General features: G+C 43.3%; 1 protein-coding gene across 1 annotated transcript; it reads left to right on the plus strand.

Moving 5' to 3' along the window:
- Positions 1-2,480: 2,480 nt before the first annotated feature.
- On the plus strand, positions 2,481-10,655 carry znf16l (zinc finger protein 16 like; the record flags this gene model as incomplete). The annotated part of the gene is made up of 3 exons (XM_080543923.1): positions 2,481-3,252; positions 7,546-7,767; positions 9,066-10,655. 3 exons carry the CDS (start codon positions 2,481-2,483, stop codon positions 9,806-9,808), a joined length of 1,737 nt encoding a protein of 578 aa, XP_080400049.1. The 3' UTR covers positions 9,809-10,655.
- Between the last annotated feature and the right edge of the window lie 13,635 nt (positions 10,656-24,290).

A 24,290-nucleotide genomic window follows, 5' to 3' on the forward strand; every position in this document is an offset into this window, starting at 1 on the left:
TGCAACTGTATTCATGATCTGTGTTTGATCAATGTATTGACATCACAGAGCTATTGATTGATTGTGAACAGGATTAGTGACAAACCCTCTCTCTCTCTCGAAGTTGAATTGCAGTAATTGATTCAAATGAATGCTCTGCATTTTAATACCAGGATGTGACTCAGAAGTTATGATCTTGTTAACTCAAGTAGTGAAATTAACATATTCTTCACCCCTTCATTTTAAACCCTACCATTGCACATCTCCACCCCCCAGACCTTGAGAAAACTCATTGCACTTAGATTGATTAATGCAGCAATCACATTTAAACTGTTACAGGTTTTGAAGAGTGGGGCAATATCCCTTCTGGGCTTGGATCAATATGTTTCATTTCTCACTAGAAATCTGTAGTCATTCAGAGCCGTCCACTAAAGCAGCTGTCAAATCTTAAGAAGACGTTGCAGTGAATTCAATTTGATGACGTCTGATCAGCTATCCTTCCAAAGATCTTTGACGTCACAGACATTTTCTCATAAGCCGACTCACTGTTGTTTACTAAGGGTGCTCAAGGGAAAGAGATCTACACTTGACCAGGACCACAACATCCCCTTTAGTAACACGAGTAACATACTGCACTGTTGTGATTGACCTTATATGTCTTCCTCTGCTTAACAGATGTGGCAGATGGACAGCTTTTAATAGTGTAACTGAATCTACGAGGTGCACTAAGAAATGTGAACATGCACTCTGAATAAAATCATGTCGATGAGGATATTGCATTTCACATGTGTACTGCGTAATACTGTACACTTTGCTTCTTTCACCACCCAACTGCAGTGCCATGCATAGTGTAGTAATAATCAAGGTAAAAGGTTCCACTAGACACAATAGTCTAGCATTTTCCACCATGTAGCTTGCACTTCAGGAAAAAGGGTAGCAAATTTGGACAGAGAAACCATCTGTAGACTAGGCTATGTATATATGTAGCATTAAGTTCACCTTTGGCTGAGGGGAACTATTCAAGGGTGGTATGGCAGGGGGTGAGGGGGACGGGCGACGGTTTAGGATGACCCTGGCAGATGACCTACGGAAGACGTCACAACTTCCATTTATGGAATGACAGTTATTTAATAAGGATTATGATCGAGATGAACACAAATGAATTAACTAACAGGATTGAAGCATGCATTATCATTCACAGTTATGATGAAATCGTTGCTCTATTTTGATTATTGACCTTTAAACTACATGTGGTTTGTTAGTGAACACTGACCTCTGTTGGATCATTAAAATAAGTACAACAACAAAGATATAAAGTAACACGGAACAATTTCAAACGGAAGAGGTCGAACACACATTGAATACGACTGCAATATTCTTTAATAATTTCGTTAATTTATTTCTTCTACAAAGTATCTTAAGCGGTTTAAGTAGATGTGAATTATGAGAGACACATAATAATAATAATAATAATAATAATAATAATAATAATAATAACAATAATAACAATAATAAAGTATGTGGGATTGAAATATTTGGATTTGTTGAAGCAAGCCCACTATATCATGTATCTTGTGAATCAATGTAAAGCCTACAAAGGCTGCGTTCGTCAACTCGCCCTGACAGTGCCGGAGCGCACGCTGGGTTAAACGTCATAAAGGGACCAAGTAAAATTAATGTTGACAAGAGGCATTCCATGAGTGCTGAGCAGATTTCCAGAGCGAATTTACGAACGCTGCCTATAGTTTCTGGTTTTCCATCCACTTCAAATGTCAGTTCGTGGAGGGCCAGAGGGATGGCGCCACCTCTCACCACCACATCACTGAGGGACCTACTTGGACATTTTAGAAGCCACATAAGTAAATGTGTTGAAAACTAATAATGTCAATAAATGGCTCATTACAAAGGGCACCTTTATCAGCCAGTCTGACAGTAAGACCTAAATGTTTCAAGTTGATCAAAAGTGACCACCATCTGATTTCCACTTTTTCTCTCTTCTTAGCCTGGGGCAGATGTAAACTCTCCATGCTATAAGCAACTTTTTACTCCGAATCAGAATCAGAATCAGAGTCAGATTTTTTTAAATTGTTATTATTACATCCCAATAATAAATATAGCCTACAAGTACACAACAGTAAACATATTATATTTGGCTTAGATTCTTCAACTTTGGCATTGCAGCAAGATACAAAAATCACAATAATAGAGCAAAGTAAAAAAATAAGTAAAGTAACTACGTAATAATAAAGTAATAACAAAGTAATAAAGTGATTTACAACAATGTCAAAAAGCCTACATACTTTCTGCTTTTCCATGCACTTTGTGCAAAAACGTCAGTTCGTGGCGGGCCAGAGGGATGGCGCCACCTCTCCCCGCCACCCCTCTCTCTCTCTGCGCTCCCAGCGGCCAGACCTGGGCGGTGCACGTCTGTCCGCTTGTCTTTCAGCATCTCCCCCAAAACACTGGCTAGGTGGCTAACTTTAAAGCTCCCCGGAAAAACTATGAGCCGCAAAAGAAACCACAGTTACACGGAAACGAGCCTTTCTCCTCCCGATCAAAACACTTTAATGGAGACATCGGGTCCCGCGGGGCCTCGGGGAATCGATGATCGCGGTGGCGAGTGTGATTTCCTGGACCCGGAGCCCGACGAGGAGCTGCTGTGCTCGGTCAGCGACATCACGGAGCACCTCGGCAGGAACATCACCGTGGTGCTGGAGACGGCGCTGTCCGAGATCCGCAAAATGGTCAGCGTGCGGATCCGCGTCTTAAAGATCGAGCTGCGGGAGAAGACGGACGAGATCGACGTGCTCAAAGCCCGGCTGGAGGCCGTGTACCCCGGCGGGAGGGGAGACCCCTACCCCGGCGGCGAGGATGACCGATCTGCCTTCAGGAAATCTGGAGACCTCCACTCGGGGGCCAATAAGAAAGCCAAACCAGGACCTATGCCTGGGGTCAAGAAAGAGAACATCAACGCGATCTGTGACTACCTGATGAAGGATAAGAACTCACGGGGGGGTGCTGAAGTGGATAGCGACCCGAGTAGTAACCCCCCGTCGGGGAGCGAGAGGGACAGTAGGGGCCACGACCCCCAGGGGCAGGGGTCCTCCTCTCTCAACCTGTGGCCGGACGGCGGCGCCCAGGGGCCCGGGGGAGACGGAGGAGAGTCCGTAGACTCGGCCACGGATGACATCTTCAGCATGCTCCCGTCCGGCAGCAAACGGATCTACGACTACGAGTGGATGACCCCGGTGGAGTATACTGAGGGTTTAAAAGGTAGGGGTGTACGTGTGTGTGTGTGTGTGTGTGTGTGTGTGTGTGTGTGTGTGTGTGTGTGTGTGTGTGTGTGTGTGTGTGTGTGTGTGTGTGTGTGTGTGTGTGTGAGAGAGAGAGAGAGAGAGAGAACGAGCGTAGGTAATACACTCACAGAACACTATACTAATACTGGTTAGGGGCCTCCCTTTGCTGTGTGTGTGTGTGTGTGTGTGCGTGTGCGTGTGCGCGCGCGTGTGAATGAATGAATGAATGAATGGTCTTTATTGTCATTGATATAGTACAGGTACCAAACAACGAAATTTGGGAGGGGTGGCTCCCCTGGTGCTAGGAAAAAAAACTAAAAACAAGAAGGGAGGGTGTGTGTGTGTGTGTGTGTGTGTGTGTGAGAGAGAAAGAGAGAGAGAACCAGCGTAGGTAATATACACTCACAGAACACTATTAGGAACACTATACTAATACTGGTTAGGGCCTCCCTTTGCTCTCAACAGCCTCAATTCTGTGTGGCATTGTGTGTGTGTGTGCGTGTGTGCGTGTGTGTGTGAGAGAGAGAGAACCAGCGTAGGTAATATACACTCACAGAACACTGTTAGGAACACTATACTAATACTGGTTAGGGCCTCCCTTTGCTCTCAACAGCCTCAATTCTGTGTGGCATTGATTCCTCAAGATTGTTCCTTTGAGATTCTGGTCCATGATGACATGACTGCATCACGCAGCTCCTGCAGATCTTTCAGGTGCACTTTCAAGCAGTGAATCTTCTCCCGTTCTAACACATCTCAAAGATGTTCTGTTGGATTCAGATCCGGTGACTGAGAAGGCCACAGAAGAACACTGAACTCATTATCATGTTCATGAAAACAGTTTGAGACGACTTTTGCTTTGTGACAATTAAGCGTTATGGAACGAGAAGCCGTGGTATATGGTGTATATTTGGCACAGCTAGTAGCGGGGTGGTTAGGCACAATTATATTGTGGCCATGAAGGGATGCACATGGTCACCAACAATACTCCAATAGGCTGTGGCATTCAAGCGATAATTTATTCGTGTTAACAGGCCCAAAGTGTGCCAAGAAAACATTCCCCACACCATTAGCCCTAGTGCTAGAACACTAACGTCGGGTGATTCTCACCCACACAATTGTGGTCATGTGATTGTCATTGTGTTGCTGCTGTCTGAGGTGGGCTCCTGAACAAGTTCCCAGCTCCATGATTTATTTATTTTGTTAACGATTCCCTAATTTTTCACAAATTTTACAGCTTTTTTATAGGGTCCCCCCCATGATATATTTGTTTCGTTTTTTGTGACATTGTAGGGAAAACTAAAAGAAGAGTACCGGTACCTCAATTTGCCATGTATTGTTGTACTTTAATATATTTTGCTGAAAAGTATTTTTTATGGGGTATATTATACCCAACGTTAGTGATGGTGTGTTATTACCCAACGTTAGTGTCCTAGGGTTAAGATAACTGCATGAGAAGGTGTACAGGTGTTAGTACTGTGTGAGTGTATAACAGAGTGGGGGAACAGCTACGCGAGACTGCTCTTTGTGGACTTCAGCTCTGCCTTCAACACCATCCTTTCAGACAGGCTAGTGACCAAACTACTAGACCTGGGACTATCACACTCTATCTGTGCATGGATCAAGGACTTCCTGTCTGACCGCCCCCAGAGGGTGCGGGTGGGCTCCCACACCTCCACAGCCCTCAGACTCAGCACTGGGTCCCCCCAGCTAAGCCCCATCCTCTACAACAGGGGTAGGCAACCTTTTTTATATGAAGTGCCATTTTTTAATTTTCTTGTTAGTCAGTGTGCCAACCACAATATCAACATTAATTATGACTCGACATCAAACCAAACCAAACAGACCAACAGATCTGCAATTTTATTCCACAACATGAACAACAATTTTCAGCAAAGAGCTATGTATGCAAAGCCATGTATGCTAAATAAACAGGCCTAACAGTCAACTAACTGAAACTTGAACAAAATTACCAACATAACATCTAAGACAACTAAAACGTTGTGATGCGTAGCACAACTTTAAGCAAATTGGTGCGCTCAATTTCTAACAAAGTTGCTAACTGCGCTCCCTATGGTTATCATTTTAATAAGTAGCCCTAACTGGATGGTGATTATAAGGGTCTTACTTGTATGAATTATAATTTATATTTATATAATTATTTGGTTGTTACTTACATTTTATTATTTTATTCCAACCACAACAAACATTTTTTTTTTTTTTTTGCAAAGAGCTATGTATGCAAAGCCATGTAAACAGTCCTAACAATCAATGTGATCCCTGGCCCTGTTTTCCTTTGCTCAACTCCATTATCTGGGGGTGGTACTTGGTCACTTTAAGTAACAGACAAACCGGTCCAAATCTTTCCCGCAGCTTAGCCACCTAACCGCACACTGGGTTCAACGTCATAAAGGGACCAGGTAATTTGATTGGACAAGAGGCATTCCATGAGTGCTGATCAGATTTCCAGGGCGAATTTACGAACGCAGCTAGCGAACAGAACACGAAAAAACCGTCAGATCAGATATATAAACAGGTTATTTTGATAAACTGGACACATTTTGGGAATATATATGGTTACTTTCTCGCCTGAAAACATATTAAAACTTCATAAAATGACATGTTAACACTTGTATTGCCAAAATTACAGCTTTTAGCCAATGGAGGTTAAAATGGACGATTTAAATTGCCCGCTGCTAGCCGGTGCGAAATGCATTCTGGGAAAAAGGCGGTGGCTGCGCTTTTTTCCCATGGGTTGTATGTAAAATTGGCGCCAGAATACGACTCTCGTGGAGTGGATGAGAGACTAGGGGTGCATTCGTAAATTCGCCCTGAGAGCGCCGGAGCGTCCCTGAGACCGCCTCTAGTCCAATCAAATTACTTGGTCCCATTGTGAGGTTGAACCCAGTGTGCGCGAATTTACGAACGCGGCCAACATAAAAAATAAAAAAAAACATTCTCCCATTCTCGCACTTATTGCTTGCGTGCCACTGTTTAAGCTGTCGCGTGCCACTGCTGGCACGCGTGCCATAGGTTGCCGACCCCTGCTCTACAACCTCTACACCTACGACTTCACCCCAGCAACTCCATCGTAAAGTTTGCAGACGACACCACCGTGGTGGGCTGCATCTCGGGAGGGGACGAGGCGGCGTACAGGGATGAGGTGGAGCAGCTGGGCAAGCTGTGCAAGGTTAACAACCAGCTGCTGAACCAGTCAAAGACCCAGGAAATCATCGTGGACTTCAGGAGGAAAAAATCTGAGGTCCAGCCCCTGCTCGTCGATGGAGGGAGCGTGGAGAGAGTCTCAACCCTCCGATTCCTGGGGGTGCACATACAGGATGACCTGTCCTGGAAGACCAACACAGCAGCCATCATCAAGAAGGCACAACAGCGGCTCTACTTCCTGAGAGTCCTCAGGAAATACCACCTCAAACAGGAGCTGCTTGTGAGTCGTGACCTTCTACCGCTGCACAGTGGAGAGCATCCTCACCTACTGCGTGTGGTTCTCCAGCTGCACAGCCGCAGAGAGGAAAGCGCTACAGAGAGTCGTGAGATCGGCCCAGAAGATCACCGGCGCCCCCCTCCCCTCTCTGGAAGAGCTGTACAACACACGCTGCCTCAGGAAGGCCTCCAAGATCTCCAGAGACCCATCCCACCCTGGGAACGAACACTTTGTTCGGCTGCCCTCGGGCAGGCGGTACAGGACCATGTCCGCAAGGACAAATAGACTGAAGCTCAGCTTCTACCCCAGGGCCATTCAGGCCCTGAACACAGCAAAGACCTAGGTTCTAGGCCCTGGACAATCTAGACAATTTGATGGCAGCTACTAGATTGAAATCAAGTGCAATACTGAAACACAACTGTGAACATGTCAAACCTGCAAACTGCGACACTTTAAATGAATGTGCAATAACACTATGTGCAATATGACAACCCTCGGGTACATAAGGTTCAGAGATAGGAAATGTTAGGATATGTATAGCATAGCATAGAGTACAGCACAGTGTTTTATTTGTATAGTATAGTATAGTGGATAGTGTACATAGCCTTTATTTATGTAAACCAGCTCTTTTCCCTTCTTGTTTTTAGTTTTTTTCCTAGCACCAGGGGAGCCCCCCCTCCCAAATTTCGTTGTATGGTACCTGTACTATATCAATGACAATAAAGACCATTCATTCATTCATATAACGTTGGTCTAAACTGTTTATCTAAACCTTCCTAACTGCAGCTGTGTGAGGAACCCAAATTATGTTTTGTTTTGGGGGTTTTCCAGGAATGAGGGAGCCAAAATGTGAAAGTGCCACGACAGGAGACGAAGCGGAGGAGGATGAGGAGGAGGAAGAAGAAGATGATTTAAAGGAAGAACAAGATGATCTGGCGCAGTCTTCTGCTCCTATGGCCCATGTCCAGACCCCTGAGTTTCCCCTGGACCCCCAAGGCTCCCCAGGGCAGGGCGACAGCCCTCTGGAAGGTCACATGGACCGGCTAGAGCCAGGTGGGTGAGAGGATAGAGGACGTCTACGTTGTCGGCATTTAGCAGACGCCTTTATCCAAAGCAACTTACAACGAATACATTCCGTGAGTTTAGAATGATAAGGTTCTATCTCCGTTTAGGCAAGTTCAGAGATATTGAGCGTCAACGTTTTTACATTCCATTATGTTTTGTGAGATGGAACCGTTGTATTTTATGAATTACTAACTCAAAAACTTTTTTTTTTTTAAATAACACCACACAGGCGTTAATAAACACCTAATGGATCAGATTATGTAAAAAAAAACTACATTTTGACAAAAATGGAGATAGAACCTTATAATTCTAACGTCACGATTTGTCTAAGTAAGTGAATCATCTATCCATCAGTCATCATAAGAAAAGGTCATCTATGCTCGGGCCAGAGGCCATTGGCAGTCATAGTGCTAGAAGAAGGACATTCTTTTTGTTTTGTTTTTTTATATTTACAAGGGGGTAGAGGGGACGGAGAGGTTTCAGGAGGGACAGTTGGTAAAGGTGGTAGAAGGTGTAGCCTGAGTCTACGGCGGAAGATCTTAGTTAGGAAGTAGGAATACCTAAACATTCATACTATGTTACAGTTCAATTACTGTTATCTCCCATACCATTCTATATCTTCCTCACTTTTTTGTATTTTGAAAAAGCAGATTTATTGACACTGTGCTGACTGCATTTCTCCCTCTCCTGACACCTACTGCCCCAGCTCCACGAGCACGCTGGCAGCACACGGATTGGAACATAAACCCCCCCCCCCAAAAAAAAAAAAAAAAATTATTAGGGATGCTCCGATTTATCGGCCACCGATTTAAATCGGCCGATTTCACTCCAAATGACTCGATCGGTGATCGGCAAAAATGGCCGATCGCAAAAACCGGTTTTTTAAATTTATTTATTTATTTTATTTTTTCCTGGGGAAGACAGATAACTGAACAGAAAACATAGGAGGACGTAACAGTATGTAAACCATGAAGGCCACGTTTATGATGTCTTTTATACAGCCATATCGACTGACTTGGGCTTCAGGCCCTAACTGGGTGATAGGCCAGACCTTTACTATGCCATAAAAATGGGTCTGCGTTTGCTTGGTGCCTAATGGATCAAAACTTTTGTCTAAAAAGCAAAAAATATGTAGGCTATCCAGTCAGTAGGCCTACAGTTATGTATTTTTAAAAAAATCGGTATCGGTTGATCTTGAGGAAAAAAATCGGTGATCGGTATCGGCCCCAAAAATCCAGATCGGAGCATCCCTATTAATTATCTGTATACCCTCTTTTGTCCCTCAGGTCCGCCGTTCTCCAGCCACACCTACCTCTGCCCGCTCTGCGGAACCTTCTGCCCTGACTCCTTGTTCTTGGAGGAGCATCTCAAACTGATCCACAGCGACAGCACCACAGCCCAGGCGCTACAGTCCACCTCCTCCGCCGCCCCCCTGGCACTCGGGGAGGGCAGCAGCGACGGCAGGAGAGGAGGAGGAGGAGTAGGGGAGCACGAGGGCGGAGATGTGGGGGGGGCGGGCATGGGCGTGGGAGGGTTAGGGATGGGCAGAGGCGGCGGCGGGGGTGGAGGTGTGGGTGGGGTAGGCGCCCGGGAGAAGAAAGTCGAGGGCGGCTACGAGTGTGGCGACTGCGGCCGCCACTTCAACTACCTGGGCAACCTGCGGCAGCACCAGCGCATCCACACTGGGGAGAAGCCCTTCATCTGTCCGGAGTGCGGCGAGCGGTTCCGCCACGCCGCCCGCCTCAAGAGCCACCGGCTGGGCCACAGCGGCGCCCAGAGCCCCTTCCCCTGCCCCCAGTGCGGCAAGGGCTTCCCCGTCCTCTCGGGCCTGAAGAGACACCAGCGGGTCCACACGGGGGAGAGCCCCTACGCCTGCCCGCAGTGCGGCCGGCGCTTCAAAGAGCTGGGCAACCTCTACACCCACCAGAGGATCCACAGCGGGGCCACCCCGTACTGCTGCGAGCAGTGCGGACGCAGCTTCCGCCACCTGGGCACCTACAAGAGCCACCGCTGCACCCCGACACAGTGACAGACCCCAGTGACCCCCCCCCCCTCTCTCTCTCTAGCCTAGCCACAAAGGAGTCTCATGCTTGTGTGTCAGAGACAGGGACAGTGTCTTAAAACAAGACCCACATAGACTCATGAGGGGACAGGGGGGGACGGGGGGGGGGACTGGGCTAGAATGAAAAGAGATCCCGGTGCACGGTCCCCCTGAAGGGGGGCAGATGAAAATGACGCCCTACTCCGATACTTCATGAATGCAGCCCTCTCTCCCCTTATCCTTCCTTCCTTCCTTCCTTAACATGATCGGAGTGAGGAGAAAACAAACTCGGTCTGATTATTTCTAGGAGGGGGGAGGACGGAAGGGTGAATTTTTGTAATAGGAAGTGTTGTTATAACGCGCCATGCTTCTGGACTCACTCAAGAGAGCAGTGGATCACTGCTGCCACCATGTGGCCTTACTGTGTAACTACACACATGAAGCGTCATGGTGGCGCTGCTGTCTTCTGTTTTATCGTCACGTAACCTGCCTTCTACTCCAGATATGTTGACGTTTTAAGATTTTTTTTATCATTATGATGTAACCTATGATATTACTGACATTATATTATCGACACTTTTCTACCCCCCCCTCCCGCATGATGAAGATAACATCATGTGAACAAATTGTTGTAATCTGATATCTGCAAACTGCTCACCTGTTCATGTGTTAACTGACTAATTATGAGAGGTACAAGTCACTGGTGAACATCAAAGGTTTAAGAATACATCAATGACAGTTCAACATTTTTTTTTTTTTTTTGTCTATTCACTCCAGTTGTTAAGCTAAAAGTATACCTGATGTTGTATGTATACGGCTTCTAAACACATAGGGAAGCACCAACGTGTTGAAATTGTCCAGTAAACAATGACTATATAACACTGTAGATGGGAATTGGAATGCTAACCATTGACAATCTGCATTCTAATAAACATTCATATGTGACATGGGCTTGTATTTCTATTTGATTTGTATCTATTCATAGAAATGTTATTGTGTATATGTGTTTGTACACATCACCAGCAAACACCAGGGGGGTATTCCATCAATGTATACAGGAAAATCTAGGCTTCTTTTTAAGGTTTCGTGAGATTTATAAAAAAAAAAATCTGGCTTAATTTTGACAGGAAGTGATTGAAAGCAACACTTTTCTGGGGGAAGTTTATTATCTGACAGAAGTGTAGAGGTGCCAATATTTTTGTCCATGATTAGATAAGTGGAGAAATGACTGTCAGACGGAGGGAGGGAGAGAGAGACAGAAACACACATTTCTCACACAGAATCTCTCCAGTCCTCATCTCTCCTGCAATCACTTATTAAGGCCTGACAAAAAACCCTGCTCGGTAATTGCTCTTGTAATTGATCAACTTCAAATGTCAAATCGTCTTTATTAGTGTATCTGTTGGAGAGAGTGTATGAGAGAGAGCAGAGTCTCCACACGACAGCCTTGCCATGGTGGTTAATAGAACTTCAATGGCTCCAACTTGTAGGATGATTGCAGTAAGAGAATAGTTAAGGCCAATCACCATTTTCAGTACACTCTCACACTCATACAGCTGCCCTTGAATGATGGACCATCAATGCACTACTCTCTCACAAGATGGAGATGAACCTCAACCCTTATGACATACAAAGCTGTGCATAAAAAGGAACATGCCCACAGTTACATACTGAATGATGGGGGGGGTGGTAGAAGGGGAGGTGACACATAGGTTAAGCACTTCTGTCATAATTAAGCCTCCCAGCATCCTTATGGGCATCATGTAGACTAGTGATCTCTGAAAGAGCCACACAATGCAGTTTGAATCCCAGCTTAGGGTGTTTCTGTGTAGTTATAGTAATGCAATCATAGAACTCTGCTGGTGCCCTACTATTAGATTAGATTAGATTCAACTTTATTGTCATTGCAGAGTGCAAGTACTATACAACGAAATGCAGTTTAGCAGCTAACCAGAAGTGCAAATAGTGATATAAGGTAATAATCACTATTTTGCTGATTCTAGTCAGACACAAGGCAATGCGTGTGCATCGCGCTGCGCTCTCCTACACTCTTCTATAACAATAACCATACCATAATGTATGAATCAATGATATATGAATGGTAAATGGACTGCACTTATATAGCGCCTTTATCCAAAGCGCTTTGTGTGGATATTGCTATGGCAGTTCATATGCAGTTCAAATGTGAAAAGAAATGTGTGTGTGTGTGTGTGTGTGTGTGTGTGTGTGTGTGTGTGTGTGTGTGTGTGTGTGTGCTTGCAGGGCTGCCTTGGCTTGCTCTGTCTTTCCCATGGATCTACTTTGGCATAAGCTGTCTGTCCCTCGTCCATCTGTGTCTTCTACTGGCAGCCTGTAGGGGGCGCTGACCCTCTGCTTCACACACTGTGTGTGTGTGTGTGTGTGTGTGTGTGTGTGTGTGTGTGTGTGTGTGTGTGCGTGCGTGCGTGCGTGTGCGTGTGCGTGTGCGCATGCACACATGCACACAGCTTGAAAGTGGGCCTCACAAACAAGCCCCCTGCCTCTTATTGTCTCTGGGACTTGTGAATACGCTCTGTGGGGAGGTACCTGCACGTTCCTGCACTTTCAAGTTTCAAGTTTATTTGTCATTATACCGTAGCGGAATATTACGTCTGATAAGACATTTTAGTTATCGATAAGACATCTGTCTGGACAGATAAACACATTGACGACCCCAGTCTGGTAGACAATGAAAATCGGTTTCCTCTGCTCAAGATGCGACATTTGCTCAACAACAGATACATTTGAATAGTTGACCTCCTTTTGTTTTCCATAGCCTGTCTTGATGCCTAGAAACCCATGACGATGTTGACCCACAGCGTCAACAGGGTCAGCCCAGGGTGATGGCTCTGCCTTTGTGCCTTTGAGGGCTCTGAGGGCCTCTTCTCATTTGTGTTAAATTCACCCACATCACCTTCATCCCTCTTCCTCATCTGTGACCTCCCCTCAATGTGATTGGTTCGGACCTCACCTGAGGGCGGGGTTGTGACCTGTGTATAAAAATCCCTGTTGTCTGTCTTGAGGTCACTTTTCTGAGGACCTTTCACTGTTAAGACTTGTCTGACATGCTTGTAAACTTTATTAAATACTTTTTCTGTGCATTTGAAGAAAACCAGGCTACCTTTTTCTATTTTCTATTTAGATACTTAGATATTTCCCTAACAATAACAAATTCAATACAATATGCACACAAAGCGCAAGGTCTTTTTCCAGTCTTGTTCTCCTCCCAACAAGCTGCTGTGAAAATATGAATGAAAATATTCAGCCATTCCGTATAATCACAACCACCGCTGTGATTGCCGTTGCAGGGGATCCATTGATTTTTGCACAACCTTCTGAAAAGTATGTTCAGTATGTTGATTCATGCACAATTATTATTCCTTTTGCACAAATTACTGCATCATGCAGCGTGGCAACACTCAGTCAGTCTATTCACTACCATTACATTTGGTAGGTGACAGCTATTCAACACCTTGGCAGTACATAATTTAGCATGTGTACATCATTCAGCATGAATTGAACGCCGAGCTCTGAAGACTGTGCTCGGGGAGTGGGGTAGCTGTAGCATATTCTGCCCGCTAAAGTCCAGCTCAAGATTAATTTCTGTTCAGCACACTGGCACAGGATATAACATAAAATTAATCCAATCGGGTTTTATATGTTATTTTGACAAATGTTCATGCAAGACAGAAGTAAGGATTTGGGGTTTCAGTTGGATAATAATGCATTACATTGGCCGACTTTATTTACATATAATAATAACAATAAGCAGTAAATAGAATAAATGGACACGAACGTGAAATGCACTGCCCAAACGGAAACTGTTCGAGCTACTGCCATCGGGGAAACGGTACCCAGAGGATGTTGAACAGCTATTTTCCCGGAGTAATCTTGGGAAACTGGCCTAAGGCCAGGATAGACTATTGTGTGAACAACACGTGTGTCGCATTGGTGTGTTACTGTTAGTGTCAGCTTTGTATCTACTCCAAGCTGCATATTCTATTCACACAGATGATATAAAAACCATGATATGAAGAACATGATATTTAAAAAGTGATATACTGTAAGAATGTGACAGTGAATGATACCGGTGTACACCCGAATACTAGCGCAAACACACAGAAACACACAGAAATACAGCAAAATCGCTTTATACTAGCTAGATTTGGAAAATGTAAGGATATTGGGTGGTAGAATGCACATATCTAGGAAAAGTCATGAAAGGTGGGTCCTGAAATGTAATGGCTGTTCTAGTGTTAAATTGGTTACCTAGAGTCTTTTGCTGATTTCTCTCTCTCTCTCTCTCTCTCTCTCTCTCTCTCTCTCTCTCTCTCTCTCTCTCTCTCTCTCTCTCTCTCTCTCTCTCTCACCATTGCTCCCCCTCTTCAATCAATTACAGGGACCAGCGATGTGGCAGCTCTCTCACACTCAATGCCGGTGGAGATAGACTGAGACTGAAATACTGCTTTGAATGCTGCCATCCTATTTCTAACCTCTCTCTCATACACATACACAGTCTGTACTGGTCATATATCTCTCCCTCTCTTTTCTCTTCTGTCTGTCTGTCTGTCTGTCTGTCTCTCTGTCTGTCTGTCTGTCTGTCTGTCTGTCTGTCTGTCTGTCTGTCTCTCTGTCTGTCTCTCTGTCTGTCTGTCTCTCTGTCTGTCTATCTGTCTGTCTGTCTGTCTCTTTGCCTCTCTCACTCTCTATGGGAACATGCGGTACACCGCATCAATTTGAGGACAACATCATTGTGGTTATGGTAATAGCCATATTCCATATTCCTCTCCCTGGACATTTCAAAGCCACCAGCAATCAATGTCCACTGGTTATTCAGTTCTATTTTGTATTTCTGAAGGTTTCTGCTTTGCATTTTCCTCATTGCCCGTGTGTGTATTAGCAATGCAGCACTAACCACTCATAATTACAGGAATTATATTATTCTGGGGTGAGAGGCGAGTTTGACACCCAGGCAGGCGGCATACTGCCTTCACTGGGAAATGCCTCATGGCTTTCTAATTAAACTCTCTCACCTGGCAGCATGGCACACACTATGCCAGATGGACACTGGGTACCATAGTTGAAAGACATTTGCGATAGATACAAAACGAGGGGTAGGGGTAAAAATAAGAAATGGGATTGGGCCTTTAGACTCAACAAGCGTGCACCGGGCTATACTAACAGTATGTACTGTATGTTACAGTATTATATTATTATTATATTTATCAATTGAGGTAAACTGTGCTGTGATATTCAGTCCTATGTTGTGGCACCACAGAGCCCAGAGTTTTAAATGACCACATGATTGTACCAGGAACAACTCTAGCCCCTAGATATAGGGCTAGTTTTTTCAGTTCTTCACATATTCGTCACATATTCAGGGAAAATACATGACCCAAGGCAGAACTGATCTAGGTGATACAATAAAGGTGAGGCGAAACATATACATAGGATATGCATCACGTACGCAATCCAATTACACTGAATGAATAATTCCTAGAAGTAATGCACGCCTCTGTGTATGACCAGTAGATCATAGGTCTCGTCCAACACAGGTACATACATATTAAGCATGGTCTGACATTTAACCAAGACAGGTAACTGAAAGGTGAACCCATAGAAAGTACATGACTATGAATGGCCTTTTTTTGCGCTGGTGAATACAGATGAAAAGATCCTCTCTTCCACACTGCAACTCAATATCCGGAAGAGATGTCAACGTGAAGTTTAAGTCCTTAAACAGTATCTGTAAATCTTTTGTAAAGCCTTGACACATTTCCGAAAAGAAATGCAGAATATGGAGTTCAGAAAGAAGAAAAGGAATCAAACCAATGCACATTTACGTTTTTGACATGATGCCTTGTCTATAGAAAGTGTACTGTGTACCGTTTGTTGCCCCAGATGCTTCAATAGAATACACACATTAAATTCCCCACGGATCTAACATTTCTCATTTAACCTCAACAAGCACAATTTCACAAATTCTATGGGAATGGAAAAGATATACAGGTGGATCCGAGAATGTCCAATTAGTGTCTATTCTCAGGGAGAACTGAAAAAAACAATCTAGGTCGTATAGAAATAAAAGGAACTTGTATTTTGTTATGCAAAAAGGAAATGACTATGGTGGTAGAAAACATCCTCTAAGAGAGTATACATTAGACTGTTTGAGAGAAGATTGGAATCCTAAGCAGCCTGCACAGTGGTGAGTATATAGTGTAGTGTTTGAAGTACAGTAGACCAGCAGACAGCACTATATGCATTTCCTGTCTTTTGAGGCCATAATGTGTTTGACAAGCCTTAACTTCTCACTTAAAACATCGTTTTGGGTCATTAATTATGAAGGTACAGTAGATGTTGCCTGCACAAGAGGAGACTCATACAATAATAGGAAGCAGGCAAGTCAAGTATAAAAATATGCCTTTATGGATGTGCATAGGGTAAGGAGCCGCTGCTTCCCTGATAACATCGATCTTTCAGAGATGTTAATGATAAACAGTTCTGAATTAAACATGCCTTACAGGCCTCACTGTTGATTATGTCATTCTAATTGTAGCAGGCAAGATGAAGCACGTGTTCTTCTGTGCAATGGGTGCAAAAACAATTGTCCCATATTCTTTCATATTTCAAATGATCAACAATCATTTTCAAAGTATTATTTAATTGTGAAGCTATCCATGGTACGTTTGGCTGTTCATCGCTTCCCTTTATAGTATTTTACTATTGTGAGTTCACTGTAATATATACAGTGAATAATACAGTCAGGAAGAGCAGTCTGATTCAGGGCATGGGCAGAGTTACGGGTGGAGCAGATGGATTGTGTAAGCTCTTGAATTAAATTAAATTAAATTAAATTAAATTAGATGCAACATTATACAGGCATGTGGGGGTAGAGTTCTTGGAGGGTAACAATTGCAATATTTTCCCATCACGCCATCCAGTTCAACCCAAGCCAAATCTGCCAATCTAAAATTCAGAGCTCCAAAAGAGGCGTTCATTGATTAATCAGCTGTGCACTGTGTGTTCCAACGGTTTACCGCACAGCTGATTAATCAATTAAACCAATAGAGTGAGACAGGATATGTTCATGCCAGTTGCCTTTCAGGAAGTAGTGAGATCGTGCACCTAGCCTATTGGGAGGTATGGCTACACAAGACTACCCGCAACACAACTCGCTGGTCTCTGAACTAAAACATTGTATTAGGCTATGGTTTTCAATGTTTGTTTGTCAAATGTGTGGTGGGATTTTATGTTTTTGATGTTCCAAGAAAATATCAGCAAGTCAAAGTGAGCGTGCAACAATTTAAAACAGACTTACCTACTGTTACCGTCTGTGCCGTTCTTCTGCCTTCATCTTCTGCAGCTGTTTTGGTTATTGAATTAGCCTACATCTCAGCTATGTATATATAACAAGTTAGGGAATTAAATTAGGTTATGGAGCCCTGTATACAGCTGCAGAGGCGTCAGAAGCTGCGACCTGCCAACTGTATCAAAGGTGGCACTATAGATGATCGTCTGAGTTCTGAAAGAGATAAATACATGTTTTGATTCAATGTTTGACGTAGAAGTTGTGGGTGTTAAGTGACTCTGGAGGCCATTGCTGCTGCATGCGTGGTCTGAGGCGTTAGCTCATTTACCAGCATTGTCAAGTGCTTTGATATGGCCTAGTTGGTACCTGTGGTTGGTTGACAATGTGCAAAAGTTTTTTTTTTTTCATGTATCCTAGTTCTTGCGACCCAAACCAAAATGTCAAACTATGCATATGAGTCAGGGTATAGACAATCCCAATAGTTATACTGTACAATGGATAGATACTGTACCAAACAAAGTAAAAAAAAAAGAGAAAAATACAATTCTTCTCTCTCTCTCTCTCTCTCTCTCTCTCTCTCTCTCTCTCTCTCTCTCTCTCTCTCTCTCTCTCTCTCTCTCTCTCTCTCTCTCTCTCTCTCTCTCGAACACACAAAAGTAAACACACCATCAGGTATTTCTAATCTTTGAAGCATCAACTCTTCTCTGTAGGCCCGTTGAGAGATGAAGTTGGAAGTTGAAGTCGGAAGTTTACATACACTTAGGTTGAAGTCGTTAAAACTCGTTTTTGGCAAGTTGTTTAGGATCTACGCAACTAATGCATGACGCAACACATTTTTCCAACAATTGTTTACAGACAGATTATTTCACTTATAATTCACTATATCACAATTCCAGTGCGTCATAAGTTTGGCTGTGCCTTTAAACAGCTTGGAAAATTCCCCAAAATGATGTTGTGGCTTTAGAAGATTCTGATAAGCTAATTGATATCATTTGAGTCAATGAAAGCGGTACCTGTGTGGATGTATTTTAAGGCCTACCTTCAAACTCAGTGCCTCTTTGCTTGACATCATGGGAAAATCAAAAGAAATCAGTGAAGACCTCAGAAAAAAATGTGTCTGGTTCATCCTTGGGAGCAATTTCTAAACACCAGAAAGGAACAACGTTCATCTGTACAAACAATAGTACACGAGTATAAACACCATGAGACCACACAGCCGTCATACTACCCAGGAAGGAGACGCGTTCTGTCTCCTAGAGACAAACGTACTTTGGTGTGAAAAGTGCAAAGGAATCAGCAAAGGACCTTGTGAAGATGCTGGAGGGAACAGGTACAGAAGTATCTATATTCACAGTAAAACGCTGCAGGAGGTACTGGTGCACTTCACAAAATAGGTGACATCATGAGGAAGGAAAATGATGTTATACTGAAGCAACATCTCAAGATATCAGCCAGGAAGTTAAAGCTTGGGTCTTCCAAAGTTGTGGCAAAATGAATTAAGGACAACAAAGTATTAGAGTGGCCATCACAAAGCCCTCAATCCTATAGAAGATTTGTGGGCAGAACTGAAAAGCTGTGTGCAAGCAAGGAGACCTATAAACTCAGTTACATCAGTTCTGCAGGAAGAATGGGCCAAAATTCCACTAACAAAAAGTTTGTGGAATTAATTGCGTTGATGTCAAGCAAAGAGGCACTGAGTTTGAAGGTAGGCCTTAAGTCCGTTGAAATCCAGGCAATGAAATGAAACAGCACATACAACAGCAAACAATTGCACAAACAAACTCCTTCAGTATATCACGTTGTACTGTAGCTCCATGCAGAATATGTTTTCTTAAGATGTGATTCCCACATGTGGGAAGTTTGTGGAAGGCTACCTGAAATGTTTGACCCAATTTTAAAGGCAATGCTACCAGATACTATAGCTACTACTGAAATATATAATTGAATGAATGGTCTTTATTGTCATTGATATAGTACAGGTACCATACAACGAAATTTAGGAGGGGGGGCTCCCCTGGTGCTAGGAAAGAAAAAAAAAACTAAAGAAAAACAAGAAGGGAAAGGAGCTGGTTTACATAAATAAAGGCTATGTACACTATCCACTATACTATACTGTACAAATAAAACACTGTGCTGTACTCTATGCTATGCTATACCTATTCTAACATTTCCTATTCTCTGCAACCTTATGTACCCTAGGGTTGTCATATTGCACATAGTGTTATTGCACATTCATTTAAAGTGTCGCAATTCTCCCTAATTGTTCTGACATTTCACTTTCTTAAAATAAAGTAGTGATCCTATCTGACCTAAGACAGGGAATGTTTACTAGGGTTAAATATCAGGAATTGTGGAAAAACTGAGTTTAAATGTATTTGGTTAAGGTGTATGTAAACTTCAGACAACTGGACATCGAGAGAATCTGCTGCGCATCTGCCTCCCAGCCCCACTTGCATTACGATTCACAATCAGACTCTCCATTTCAGACTTCAGTATTGAAGTCTATTGAAGAGTCTAATGAAGGGTTTGACTGAAGTAAGACCAGTGTATTTCCAGTTTCAATCTTGTTGCTGGGGAAACTGAGCACAAGGAGTCTGGCAATTCAGACTTACAGCAGATGTGTCCCTAATATTATCTCCCTTTCAAGTTTCCATCCAATGTATTTATGAAGACCTTGAGTCCGTCGAAATCCAGGCAATGAAATGAAACAGCACATACAACAGCAAACAGTTGCACAAACAAACTCCTGCAGTATATCACGTTGTACTGTAGCTCCATTCAGAATATGTTTTCTTAAGATGTGATTCCCACAAGGAATATGGTAAAATGCTCCGCATTGAAGGATTAACTGGCTAAAGTTTTACAGACTCATCTCTCAAATTTACAGAACATGGAAGTGAACAGGTATAATACTATATACTGTATACATTTGTATAATATTTCAAATTCACATGTTTTATGTCTGTGTGGCAGCCCCCACCCTTTGGAACTCTCTCCCCACAGTGATCCGCAACGCCCCTCCCCTGGACACCTTCAAATCAGCCCTCAAAACCCACCTGGTGTTAGGGTTAGTTTAGTTTTTTGGCGTTGTCTCTGTGTTCTCTGTTTTTGTCTGTCTGACTGTCTTTCTGTACATTTGTAAAGCGTCGTTGGGTTCCTTGAAAGATTGAAGACTATATAAATCGAAGATATTATTATTATTATTATTATTATTTATTGATGTATTTATTTATCTTTATTTAGTATTATTATTATTATTATTATTATTACATCACAAAATCAAAAGGATTAAAAAAAGGATTGAATTTGGGTCAAATAACTTTCCATCAACATTAGTAGTTCAAATGCCTGACCATAGTGTTGGTTTAAGCATTTTACTCTCCAAGTTGTCTATACCAGGGGAAGTCCATTCTCTTTGAGACATGAGTAATTTCATCACTGTTTCTGTGTCTATCTGACTGAATTGAAAGAGACAGTTCTTATTGTTCATAATCACATTAATTATCAAGGCTTGCAATAGTGAGCCACCCATGCATTGCTGAACATTTCTCAATCTATCAACCTTGCTTTTGAAAAATGCATTAAAATGTTTTGCAATATCATGCTTTGTTATAATTGTCCCTTCAGATTGTATAAATGAGATGGGTGTATTCGATTTCATTCAGTGTTGACCAGAGTTTCTTCCCATAATTTTTCACATCACTGATCCTCTGTTTATAATAGCTCTTCTTTTCATTCTTATTTAATTTAGTCACTTCCCAAACCCCAGATTTGTCCCCCTCCACACTAGTGGAGCGCTGTGTGCTGTGGAAGTGGAAGTGGCTCGCAGACTGTTGATTGATTTCTGGGCTCCCTCGTGGACTTGGGCGATCTCGGCTCAAAGGCCGTCAACAACACTGTCCATTTTTTCACAAATTCCATTCGATTATTCCTTCATTAAAGGCATTCAAAGTTAGCTGGTCGGAGCCGGCGGAGGTGCTGGATTGCTCGGGCGGTGATTCAACATTTCCCACGGCCTCATCATGGCCCTCTTTGGACGTCATCGAACGTAGATGTGGTCCAGGCATTTTACATTAAAACATTACGTTTTACTGGTGATAAAAGCTAAAATGATTGTCCCGCTAGGCTGAAAAACGAAAATAATTCACTGTAATTTCACTGTAGATAAATGATACATTAAGCCACTCAATAGCCAAAATCAGACACTATTCACACCATGGAACCAAAATCAGACACTATTCACACCATGGAACTAGAATCAGACACTATTCACACCATGGAACTAGAATCAGACACTTTCTAGTCACAATAATAACGACCGACTTGAACCAACGTTCTCTGTCAAAACATTCAGCAATGATGTTTTATATTTGCTAACGTTTCAACTTTCTTACTTTCATCTGCAGACATCCCACCTTGCAAAAACTCTCTCTCACACTCACACACACTTGCGCAAAAATAAATGATTCTTCAGTGATGGCACTGCGCGAAGAGAAGTGTCGTGAGATAGGTCTGGCTATGTGAGATAGGTCTGGTTATGTGAGATAGGTCTGGTTATGTGAGATAGGTCTGGTTATGCAAGACTACTAGCGGACTAAGGTTACCAACGAGGTGCATGTACATAGGCTACTGTACCGGAGTGTGTAACCTCATGACTTTATAAAGAATACTTGATATGACCTGTTTAAATAAAGCCCTTTGAACCTGTAATTGGGCTAAAGATGATTTCAGAAAATAATAATAATTATTATTATTATTATTAATAATAAATTAGTTAGGATTAGGGTTAGGGTTAGGTTTAGGGGCGCTCAAGCACCTCTGAAAAAGGGTCTGAAATCGCCCATGTCTCACTCCATTGTGCTCTTCCATTATCTCTAGTCAGCAGCCACTGAGGAGCAGTCAGGCCTGTAGACCGTCTCCGTCACGGAGGTGTGGAGGGCTCTGGGTCAGAGATAACCTCCCGACGGTATTAGCTTTGAGTGGCTGTCTGTTTTTCAACATTCATTCCTTCCCAAATGAAACCACTTTCTGGGACAGTAAACTCAGTCATGTTGCCTCCCCATGACCAACGACAGACCCCAGTTCCTCCATGGAAACGTTCCAGAAGAGACACCAAAGAGTGAGAGTTAAGAATGGCAGCACCGTTGAGAACAAATGGAATGTATTTAACAGTGCTCTGAAAGAGGTAAAAGACTCTTAGGAGTTTGTGCCAGAGCTACAAGCGGCATGTTCATCAGTTATAGGTTGAGAAATACAAAGATACTGTCCGCAGTAGGTTTCTAGAATCTTCTGCCAGTTTGAATATTGTCTTTCTACTGCTTTTAAAGCTTTGGGAGAATAATACATCCATTATCAAAGGATCGTGAGCATTCTGAATGTTTGTGCTGATTCCATATCTTGACTGGCGCATTTCTTTAGGTCTGCAACTCTTCAATCATGCTGAGTTGGACATAATCGGGTTGCTACTGCTACTTCAAAGTGGAGGGGAGGAAAGGAGGCGGTGAGGGGGGATGAGATGATGAGGGGAGGGAGGGTGGCGGTGAGGGAGGATGAGACAATGAGGAGATGACAAGGAACCGACTGACACCACTGAGCTGGATGTCGGAAGGTACCAGAATGCAGACAGACTCGGCTAAAAAGATTATGCCTTTTTTATATGGGGTGAAAGAGTGATTTCTTTTTTTCCTGTCGAAAATGTTATCATCCCGGGGGTAAAGCATTTTTTGCCTGTTATTTGATAACTAGATTTGTATCCAAGGATATGTTGGATCTCAGGACGACATAAGACCAATTTCATTAAAATTCCCCTTCTCTCTGTGTGTATTATCTTACTTGGTATTTACTCAACTATTTGGTAACAATGGATACTTTCTGCTATTTAATTCTAACCCTAACCCTACCTTTTATTTAATTGTTTACTGTTTGTAAGTATACACCTGGCCAATTAACATAAAGCATTACCAAAAGCTCTTTTTCAGTTTCTCGGTTTCCTCATGCCTCTTCCCTGTTAATGAATCAGGGTAAATGTGCACAGCACACATGTTTAGCCATACGAGCCCTCTGCATCACCCACAAACAGAAAAACATGGAAAAAAGACCTGCAGGACGACGTCCTGAGTGTGAACCCAACACTGTGTTTGGTGAGTCAGATGGAGGTGTGAACTGTGAAAGGCAGACAGAACGGTATAGGTGAGGAGAGAGATAGAGTGGTAAGCTGCCCCAGCCTCATCCTGGGGCTGCCGGTGGCTGAGTGGAGAGGAAAGAGAGAGAGAGGAGGAGAGAGAGAGAGAGAGAGAGAGAGAGGGGAGGAGAGAGAGAGAGGGAGAGAGAGATAGACAGAGAGAGGGGGGGAGAGAGATAGAGAGAGAGAGGGAGAGAGGAGAGAGAGAGAGAGGGGGGAGGAGAGAGAGCGAGGGAGAGAGAGATAGACAGAGAGAGAGAGAGGGGGGGAGAGAGAGAGGGAGAGAGAGACACAAGTGACAAAAATACCCACTGATGTGCTAAAAGGGAAAGAGAGAGAGGGAGGTGAGGTAGTAAAGACTCCTGCGATGGTGAGTGACTGAATGAGAGTGAAACGGAACGAGAGGGACAGTGTGATGATGAGAGGAGAGAGTGTATGAGCGTGTATGCAAGCCAAGACACCCAGAGAGGGAGAGAGAGGGAGGGAGGGAGAGATAGAGAGAGGGAGCACAGTAGAAATCAGCAGCACTAAGAAACACAGAGTGCTGTGGATGATGAGTGGATGAGGATAGTGGATGATGAGTGGATGAGGATAGTGGATGATGAGTGGATGAGGACAGTGGATGATGGCCAGAGAGAGACGAGATAAGAGTCCTCTGCTGGTTCTCCCTTCTGCTCTTAAAGAAGAGGAGAACCAAGTAGGAGAACCTGTTTTTTTCGCTCTTTTCCTTCTCCACCACTGATTGGGGACGGGACTCCGATAGTCACCTCTACTTGGACACGGTAAGTCCTTCCTTCCTATGCTCAGAAACTCAGCGCAGGGGATGACAGGTCATTAATTGACACTTATCTAATCTCATAAAAAATAGGTCTATCAAATCCTAATGTCGTTTTCTGTGTTATATATTATATCCAACACGATATCAAAGACGCCTGTAAAATATATGCCAACGCTCAGCTTTC

This window comes from Nansenia antarctica (genome assembly GCF_963989245.1).
Source record: "Nansenia antarctica genome assembly, chromosome: 13".
Taxonomy (NCBI): Eukaryota; Metazoa; Chordata; class Actinopteri; order Argentiniformes; family Microstomatidae; genus Nansenia; species Nansenia antarctica.